Source organism: Octodon degus, unplaced genomic scaffold (assembly GCF_000260255.1).
Source record: "Octodon degus isolate 3935 unplaced genomic scaffold, OctDeg1.0 scaffold00012, whole genome shotgun sequence".
Lineage (NCBI taxonomy): Eukaryota > Metazoa > Chordata > Mammalia > Rodentia > Octodontidae > Octodon > Octodon degus.
In genome coordinates this window covers 20,261,205-20,271,691 of record NW_004524588.1, presented here as the reverse complement: position 1 = coordinate 20,271,691, position 10,487 = coordinate 20,261,205, and the positions used below count along the sequence as shown (strand labels likewise).

Below are 10,487 nucleotides of genomic sequence, written 5' to 3'. Positions count from 1 at the left end.
CATCTTGTACAGCAATTAACCACTATGAAGAATGTATACAATGTGTTAATTATTGAAACTGTCCTACCAATTTGATTTGAAACTGTCTCATTGCTATTTTTTTCTCAATAAAACTATGGGGAAAAAAAAGAAATTGTATAGAATTTCATTAAACAAAATAATATGAATTTGACAGTATTTACTGTATTTCATAGTGTTGTCTTCAACTTAGTTGTTCAGATTACCAGATATATGCATGCAAAATTGAAAAGAGAAAAAAGTTATAAGAAATTAAGAGAGAAAGAGGAAACAAAAAAAGAAAAAAAAGACAAAGACATAAAAAATTAAGCATTAACTGCTCCCTTCCATAGACCTGCAAAAACCTCTTGTCCTTCTTATCACAATAAACCATCGTCTCAGTTACTTTTCTCTTGTTGCTGGGACAAAATACTCGACACCCAGAATGAAGGGAGGAAAGGTTTATTTAGCTCACAGTTAGTGCAAGTTTCAGTCCCTTCTCAGCGGGCTCCAAGGCAGAGAGGCACACGCAGAGGGCAGCAGCTCATGGCGGCACAATCCAGGAAAGCAGCAGGAGCGAGTGGGAGGAGTGGGGGCGGGGCAACAATAGCTGCCCAGAGTGAGTCCACCTGCCTTATTTGCATTTAGGTTATCTGCCCCAGGCTGGGTGTAGCACTCACTCCCATAATCCCAGCAGCACTCACACCCATAATCTCAGCACTGGATCATGAATTAATCACAAACTCTAGAAGTCTGCTCTGTAACTGCATGAGGCTTTGGGAGGACAGCTAGAGACAAATCATAACAACCATGAAACTTTTTAAAAAAATTTATATACTTGGTACAGGGTCTCACTACCTAGCTCAGACATGTAGTAATCCTCCTGTCTCAGCCTCACCAGCACTGGGACTCTAAGCATGTACCACCATGCCTGGTTTTGGTGGGTGGCCTAGCGCCCCTGGGGATAGGACTGGCGTGGCATTCGTGCAGTCCTAGGGATTGAACCTGGGGCCTTGCTCTTTCCAGGCAGACGCTTAGAGCTAACTCCCTGGCCCCAAACCCTGAAACTTTTAAAGTGTGCTGCTGTTATTTTTTTTATTTATGTGTGTGTGTGTGTGTGTGTGTGTGTGGGGCCAGCTCAGCCCACCAGGGGGCGGGGCTGGCTGGCATGTGGTGCTGGGGGATTGAACTGTGGTCTCTGTGCTTTGCTAAGCTTGTTCTAAGTAGGTGCTTTAGACCACTGAGCCATCTCACCAGCCCCTGTGCTGCTGTTAGCTTGTGGACTGTCTTTCAGTTTGGGCTCATGTGACATTTTCTTATGAAGTTTGGGGGAAATCCCATAGCAGTGATGTTTTGGCCTTCTTCATACATCAGGCAGGACCTGATATTTCTTACAGGTTCAGTTATACTTGTTCACTTAGTTAAAATGCTGTCAGTTTTGTATTTTCCTTTTTTGTTCAAGGGTCTTACTACACAACCCACATTAGTAGTGATCCTCCTGATTTTTTTTTTTTTTTTGCGGAACCGGGGATTGAACTCAGGCCCTTGTGTTTGCCAGGCAAGCGCTTATTCTACTGAGCTATCTCCCCAGCCCCAGATCCTCCTGATTTCTGCCTCCCAAGTGCTGGGATTATAGGCGCGTGCCACTGTACCCAAACTCCATCAAGGGCTCAGCACACCCCGGGGAGGGGCCGGCGTGGCATGCGGAGCCAGGGATCGCGACCCTGGCCCCTGCACTTAGCTAAGCAAGTGTTTAGTCTGCTGAGCTATACTGGCGGCCCTAATCTGTCAGTTTTCTTTAATGAAAATTACAATATTTCTATACACTAAGATGGTTATGTTGTAATATTTAATAGGTGGTCATCCTTATGAATATTGATCTGCTTCGGCAACAACAGCGTTGGAAAGATGGATTACAGGAGTTGAGAACTGGTTTAGCAAGTGTAGAAGCACAGGTGGAGTATATTTTACTTTTTGCCTGTATTATGGAATATAATCCTTTTATAATATATATGTATATATATATATATATATATATATGAATTGATGAGAAATATATCTATCTTTAAATATTTGCCCATAAATTTGTAGTAACTTTAGAGCTTTTTGACAAATTATACATGTAAAGATCAAAATTTAGCAATAAATTTACAGTAAAATTATTAAAAATGTTTGTTTTATGGAATGCTAAACTTCCCAATTTAGAGTTTGTAGTGTTTCCACCTTGTTATTTAAATATCTGTTATTTGTTAATTCTCTTTCATTGTGACATCTATAGAACATAAAGTTCAGTTTAGGAGGAGACTAGTAGTAGAAATACCTTTATGCGAGAATTGTTGCCTTTTTTTGGAGAAGGCACTAAAAGTCAGTTTTATTCACAATTTAACATAGGATATGATGTACCTTGAGGTGGTGGCAGAACACCTGCTACGTAGTAGCGGGTAAGAGAATCATAATTAAATATGTGTTAGCTGTTGAATCACAGTTGAATATATTTGTTGTAGTATTTCAGAACTTTAAATTGTACTTTTTTTTTTTTTTTTTTTTTTTTTTGGTGATACTGGGGATTGAACTCAGGACCCTGTGCTTGCCAGGCAAGCACTTATTCTACTGAGCTGTCTCCCTCGCAGAACTTTAAGAGAAAAACAAAAATACTAGTTGTGTGGAAGTAGAACAGTGTGTAAATTCTCCTTGCCATTGAAAGTAGTTACTTTCTGCTCAGTGGGACACAGTGCCACGAACCACGATTCTTAGGAGGAAAAGCTTCTGTGGCCTCCAAGACAGGGTGACAGGGTGACATGGTGACAGGGTGACATGGCAGCAGGCCATAGCAGAGAAGGAACTGCTCCTGTCATGGCTGGCAGGAAGCAGAGACAAGGGAGAAAGAGGGATGAGTCCTGTGTGTGCACACCCTTCCGGGCCACGCCCACAGGGGTGCAGTCTTCTCCCAACGTCACACCCAGCTGTAAACCCCAGAGTGGACCAATCCAGTGGTGAGTGTCACATACCCACAATCCAGCCTCCTCCCAGAGCCCCACTTACGAGTGCGTGAGACTTTGGGGCACATTTGAGATCTAGATCAGAACCGCATTTTAAGATGTTAAAGTTCTTATGTTTTAAAATATCCAAGGAATCATTTAGGAAGTGGAAAAGAAGACTATTGATAGAAAGAGCTGTCCTGATTTTTTCCTCTTCTGGAGGGGCAGTGCAATTTTAGCCTGATTTGTATCTGACCTGGAATATGGTGTTAATAGAGGTAACAACACAAAGCCTGCTGTGATAGGTGCTAATGCGTCTTAGTGAATATGGGTTCCATGCTTCATGGGAATTTTTCAAAAATGACTAGTTACAAAACGAACCATTCTTTGTGTTATAAAGTCCAAATATAAAATCCATTTAATATTAGCTTAATTTTCTAATATTGTTGCTTTATGTGCCATTCATAAACATGATGATTAGATCTTTGTATTTGACATCGTGTAAACTTGCTGAAAGTTCAAAGAGTTGCACGTTTTAGAATATTCAAAATGAATTGTCTTACGTATAAGCATACTTCCTGTGACTTGCGAGTGTTAAGTGCGAAATCTATTCTACTGTCTAATTTGTAAGTAAAGAGCCATGTGAACGCCCCCATTAGGGCTTCCAAGCCAGCGACATGCGCGCCTGGAAGCAGCACTGGAACCACCAGCTCTACAAAGCGCTCGAGCATCAGTATCAGATGGGCTTGGAGGCGCTCAATGAGGATCTGCCGGAAATACATGTTGACTTAATTTACAAGTAAGGGGCTTTAATGGCCTAACTTAATTTCCAATTCATACTTTTTAAGTAACTGTATATTAAATATGTAATTGAAGTCTATAAATTTATATGTAAAATTAAATTCATATTTTGTTTTCAGGCAAGGCCGGTTACAATTCAGACCCCCTTTTGAAGAAATTCGGGCAAAGTATTACAGAGAAATGAAGAGGTTCATCAGCATTCCCAGTCAGTTTAGAGGAGTAGGTGATGTAGGGGATGAGTCTATTTTTTCTATAATGATCGATAGAAATGCAAGTGGATTTCTGACTATTTACAGCAAAGCAGAAGATTTGTTTAGAAGACTGTCAGCTGTTTTACATCAACATAAGGTATGGAACATATCCTTTGTTTCATAAATTTCAACTGATTTAATCACCATTAAGCATCAGCTTAATAGTTTACCTTATGTGGCATACAGTTAAAACTTGGTCAACCAGAAAGCCCAATTTGTGGAGTCTTATACAACTAAATTTAATCTGTGAGTGAAAAAGAGTGATAATGTTTTTGTCTAACTATTTTGTGAAAGAAACTAAAACTTGTTTTATTATTGTGTTAAATTGGAATGTGACATGACTGTTGTCATTTTTTTTTTTTCTTTGAGACAAGGCCTCACTATGTGCTGGCCTTGAACTCACTGTGTAGCCCATGCTGGCCGTGAGTTTGTGGTGGTCCTTCTGCCACAGCCTCCCAAGTGCTGGGACTGCAGGTGTGTGCCACTATGCCTGGACACTTTGGTCAGCTTTAATTCTCCTCGAGAAAATATATTTTGAGAGGAAGTGCTCAAAGTTTAATGAATTCAGGGTGATATATAGACCTGTTGTTGTGTGTGAAAGTCATAGAGCAGTGATTGTGAACCTTTTAGAGCTTTCAGTGGTAACCGCAGGCCGTAGGTTCACTAGCACTGTCCTAGAGTGTGCCTGCACACACCTGTGCACCTGGGCCACGTGGTACAGGTCACACTGTGTGTGTGGTGTCCTTGATGTGTCATAGTGTGGAGCGTGACTGTTTCTTACTGTGTGACATGCATCAGACCGCATAATTCCAAATGCTCTATAAAGCCTGATTTCATTGCTCGTTTGTATTGCTCCTGAGTATGACTGAAAGTTGGTTCATGTCCTTAACTGAAACTGCCGTCTTATACGCTTGACATTTCTAGACTCTACTGGGTAAATCTGGATGCTTCCAGATCCGCAGCTTGTGACAGTGAGCTTTAACTTTGGAGCAGTGATTCTATCTTTGTGTTTTATGTTCATCTACTTTAGAAAGATAATCTAAGGAAAGGATTTTATTTTTTATTTTTTGGTGGAGCCGGGGATTGAGCTCACACCCTTGTGCTTGCCAGGCAAGTGCTTATTCAACTGAGCTATATCTCTAGCCCCAAGAATTTTATTCTTTTCTTAAAGTTTATGGTTTTTTTTCATACTAAATTTTTTCCTCTGTTCTTCAGGCTGTGCAGTAATGAGTGCATATGCCTTTTTAAATCAACATTTTTCTCTAAATCTGTACATTTTTCTCTTCTGTTTTGGTCCAAATAGTTGGATCCTAAGTTTTTTAATAGCAGTTTATTAGTTCTAGTTCTCTAATAATATGCTTCTCATTCTTTAGGAATGGATTATGATTGGGCAAGTGGATATGGAAGCTCTTGTGGAAAAGCATCTGTTTACTGTGCATGACTGGGAGAAAAATTTTAAAGCATTGAAAATAAAAGGGAAAGAAGCAGAGCGACTTCCGAGGTATTACAGGCTATTGTGACACCGCTGCACTGTGACCAAGTAGCTTTTGGTGTGGGTGGTAAGGATGTTCTCCGCTCAGTTGCATTGAAATCAGATTCTTCACTCCTCTTGGTCTCAGCTGTGATATTTAAGCATCCTCTGGACAGGGACGAAAGACATGCCCTTTCTAGAGGTGCTGGCTGAGATTTAGTTCAGTAGAGTAGACTGGAGGGTGAGGCTTCTGTTCGGCTCTGTTACGAGGCGCTGTTGCTGCATGTTAGTGCAGTCTGAGCACAGACAGAAGCTGCTGGTGAGAGCACAGCGGGGGCATAACGCTGGTGATATTTGGCCTGCTCTGCCTGCTCTCCCGATGCCCCGGGAGGTGTGCAGTGAAGCGCTGCGCTCGTGTGTGCTCGTGTGCGGACCAGGGCTCTGGAGGGGGTGCAGTGGCCGCGCTCCTTCAGTGTATCTCCCTTGCTGCCTGACATTCGTAGTCCTTGGGCCACAGTGAGCAACACCTTGCATGAAAGGCCTGGGTAATGGGGCGCGTTGCCTGTGAGAGGTGACGCTGCCTTCATTCATTTCTGTATGCACATGTTCGTGATTTGGCTACAGGATGCTGAATTTATCTTGTGTTTAAATAAGCGTGTTCTATGCTCTGACAAAGTATATAAATATTTAAATATATTTTGTTGATTCTTCAATAATTTAAAATGTGCTTTTGTAAAAAACTGATACGTGGGAGATGATAAACAAATTATTGTCATATTTACATTGTCCAGCACAAAACCTTTGAAATAGCATATGTAAGGCACTTTTTCTAAATTAAATCCAAAACTTAGATGTGTTTAAAGATCACAGTAAGCTGGGCATGGTGGCACAGTCGTGTAATCCCAGCACTCAGGAGGTTGGGGCAGGAGGATTTCCCTAAGTTTGAGGCCAGCCTGAGCCCTGTCAGAGTTCAAGGCCAGCTTGTGCTCCAGAGTAAGACCCTGTCTCAAATAAATGAATAAATAAATCAATAAATATAACAGTAGTACTTTTGACTTAAAATTTGATTTTATATAAAGTCATTACAATAGTATGAGAGTTTTTTCATGTTAAATATGTCCCTGACAATTTTTAGTACTGTTATGGTGGATTGCTTGAAAATTAATTGCAACCCTGTGAAGGCTGTGATTGATGACCTCATACAGAAGTTATTTGATATGCTTGTCCTTTCTTTGAAGAAGTCCATCCAAGGTAAGGACACTTTAATTTTAAGTTTTACTTCATCTTTTAGGCATATGCTTTGGTAGTCATAAAATATGAATTTCAATAATGATTAAAAATTGAAACCAAACTAGACAACGTTATGAAATAAAATTTGGGGCTGGGGAGATGGCTCAGTAGAATAAGCACTTCCCTGGCAAGCACAAGAGCCTGAGTTCAATCCCTGGTTCTGAAAAAAAAAAAAAAAAAAAAAAAAAAATTTGTTCAAAATGACAATTTAGAAAAAAATGATAGTTTATGAAAGTAAGAAAACTCTCATTCATTCTCATGAGATCTAAAATCTAGCGGCATCTGTATTTGGAGTTTGAGTTGGTTTTATTTTGTTGTGTATTACTAAGAACTGTAGGTAATTCTGGCATAATCCAGTTTTCCTTATTTCTTCAAATGACATTAAATATTTTAATAGTAGGAAAACTGAAAAAACTTCTAATTTTTAGTAAATTTTATTAAGAATGATTATATTTTACTTTTTCTTTTTGAAGACTTTTAAGCACAATTGGAAACCAGTGAACTTTCATGGAAAGAAATTTGCTATTCAATATTTTGAAATTTTGTTGTATGACAGTGAATATTTGTAACGTTTTTTTCACTTAGAAATGATGTGAATATTTTTGGGTAATACCAGTAATTATCTTCTATTTCAATGTTACTACTTAGCTCACTTACATGAAATCGACACATTTGTTACTGAGGCTATGGAAGTCTTAACAGTTATACCCCAGTCCGTGGAAGAAATAGGTGATGCAAATTTCCGGTATGGTAAGCTACAAGAGCGGAAGCCAGAGGTGAGATCATAAAATGAGGTGGTTTTTTTATTAAATTGGAGATACTTAAATTCTATAATTTTGTGCTTAAGTATATAGTTTGAACCTGAAAGGAGTTCTGTATAATCTGGTCCAAGTCCCTGGCTTGTGTTTGGGCTCTTGATTCTGTGAGGGTTTAGTGAGACACGAGTGTAATGCTTTGTATTGTTTTTAGAAGTTTGTTTTATGATAGTTGAGAATATTAGCAAACGAATAATTTGTGCTGTCACATTCAGAATTCTAAGTTCATGATGATTCTAAATTATGAAGGTAGAATTGCATTCTGAGTACACATGTAGTTTTTTAATTTTTTTTTTTTTTTTTTTTTTTTTTGCCAAACTGGGGATTGAACTCAGGCTCTTGTGCTTGCCAGGGAAGCGCTTATTCTTCTGAGCCATCTCCCCGGCCCTCTGGGTACACATGTACATAATGAAAAAGCTCATAATTAATGACAAAGATGAAAGAATGGTAAAGCCTTATTAGAAAACAGCATCTACAAGGCTATCACCCAGACTAAGCAAGCCAGTCTTTTTTTTTTTTTTTTTAGTATATGTGCTGCTTAAGTGAGTGCACAGGACACAATTTTATACAACATATTATAGATGACTTTAATTATGCTTGGAGCAAGGAGAAGAAATCATTCAGATCCCTGCATGCATTTCTATGTGGCTCCACTATGTGATGCAGTTAAAGTTAGAGACTTTAACAATGAAAAAATACACCTTCTAGTGGAAGGAATTATAGATTTATATGACAGGCTTAAAGGTATAAAAGAGGATTTGAGTGAATAAAATAATTACTTTTCTAGTAGAATCAATTAAAGAATGATCTTGACTTGTGGCAGTTAGCAGAAGAATGGAAGTATCCATTTATTTCTTTAGCATCTAGATCATCAGGTGTGTCTGAGGCCTTGTGGTAGGAGTGGGATGTGCATCTGTGAACGTGCTTTATTCTCATGGATATGCGTGTGTGTGTGTGTGTGTGTGTGTGTGTTAGGAGGCGTGGTAGGAGGTCTAAAGAACCTATGTGCTAAACTCCTGGATGTTATTTGGGGTGTTTTCATCATGAGAAATGTTTCAAGAGAAACTTAAATCCGCTGAGCAACACCCTCAGTCTATGCAGATCAGAAGGCAGAGGAGTTTGTTATGCTAAGAAACAGTGAAGTTGTAATACTATCCTGAAAGTTTGTTATGAAGAAAGCATAATATTCAATGAATAAAATAGTATTAGTTAAAGTTGGAAAGGTGGGCAAGGGCCAGATTATGAAGGGACTTTTAGGATATTAATGAGTTTGGTCTTTTTCTTTTTCTTTTGTACTGGAGTCAAACTCAGGACCTTACACTTCCCAGCCAGATGCTTGTGCCACTGAGCTATATCCTGGCGAGTTTGGTTTTTTTTTAAGTGTGATGTCTTTACATAGTGCTCAGCAGAGAAGGACGCGGTGTGGTTTACACTTTGAAGTGATGAATCTGCTCACTCTGTGAAGAGCAGATTTTGGAGAATGAAACAGGGAACTCAGTTGGGTAGTTGTATCATCTCATTGTTATTAATTTATGTTCTAACTTTATGGGGTTAAATTACTTGATCTTATTTGGATATTGTAATGTGGCAGAAGAAAGCTGATGAAAACTTGTACGCGTTAGTAGCAGTGCAGATAGAATGGGAGATTGAACCATACTTCATAGTTAGGCCTAAGGAGATCTTCTGATGCACAGGAGTTTGGTGTCACTAGCTGGGCAGGAGGAGTTTACGCCTTTACCTGAGATGAGGAGGCCTAGAGGACGGACTAGAGCTTGGACCTAGTGGATAAGGAGGTGATTGCTAGAAGCTGATCTAGAGTAAATGGAAGATCCAGAGAGAGAAATTTGGGAGTCATCTTTATATCCCTGGGACAGTTCTGGCATAGGCCATCCAGTATGTAATGAACAGCAGAGGGTATGAGATGAAGATTGCATTGTGTGAAACAGAGTTCAGGCGTTGGAAGTAAAGAGGACTGAGAATGAAGCAGGAGGAAAGATTCTAACATCACAACAGCTAAGGTGAGAACTGGAGTTACTGTTGGCTGGAAACGGTGCACAGGTAGGATGAGGCATGAGAATTAGATCAGTCTAAGTCACACAGGCCATGATAAGGATCAGATGCTGTATTTTGTGGGCAGTGAGGAGACATTGTTGTATTTTATGCAGCAAGATGGAACAAAAGGCCGTAGAATTCTGTTTTGGTATGTCTGTAGTACTAGAAACAGGGAGATCAGGAAGCTGTGGTAGTATCTTTGCAGGCTAACCTAAGTTCTGGCCACAGGAAAGGAATCTGTATCTTACTTCTTTGTTCTTTTATAATTGTCCTGGTAGAAGAGGCCCTCTTGGTCCATTGGCTTTTCTCTGTTTCTTAGATGGAAATGCTTTGCCAGGAATCACTGAGATGTATATTGGAATTTCTTTTGTTGTTGTTTTGTCATATATCCACAGTGGCATTTAAAAATCTTCCAATGGATACTATTATTTTAGTTGTAAAAGTACAGGTATTAATTACAGGATATGTTTTACATTAAAAGATTTGGAAGTAGCTCAAGGAATTCGGTGCATGTTGCACTCCACCCAGACTACTCCCCAGGCTTCCTCTGTGCACAGCTTGGCATGTCTCAGCTAAAAGCTCCGAATACAGGAGCCTGGTTTCACCAGGTTAGCTGTCCCTGTCTTAAGTACTTTTTCACGATGATCTCTTCTCCATACAGTAGGATACTTTCCTCAACATGCGCTCTCATAGTCACTAACCTTCCTCTTAGGAGAGTCTTTAGCATTTTCTGATGAATAGAACATTTATTTATTTATTTATTTATTTTATCTACCTTTTTTTTTTGGGCGGTGCTGGAGATTGAACTCAGTCTCTTGTGCTTGCCAGGCAA

At 39.5% G+C, this 10,487-nt stretch overlaps 1 protein-coding gene across 1 annotated transcript in view; it reads left to right on the top strand.

Moving 5' to 3' along the window:
* The window catches only part of Dync2h1 (dynein cytoplasmic 2 heavy chain 1), a 298,798-nt gene that overhangs the window by 39,041 nt on the left and 249,270 nt on the right, over nt 1-10,487 (top strand). Inside the window, exons 15-20 of the mRNA XM_023709480.1 lie at nt 1,854-1,952; nt 3,635-3,774; nt 3,896-4,124; nt 5,401-5,528; nt 6,634-6,749; nt 7,437-7,564. Coding sequence (XP_023565248.1) covers nt 1,854-1,952; nt 3,635-3,774; nt 3,896-4,124; nt 5,401-5,528; nt 6,634-6,749; nt 7,437-7,564 — 840 coding nt within the window. The remainder of the gene's footprint in view (nt 1-1,853; nt 1,953-3,634; nt 3,775-3,895; nt 4,125-5,400; nt 5,529-6,633; nt 6,750-7,436; nt 7,565-10,487) is intronic.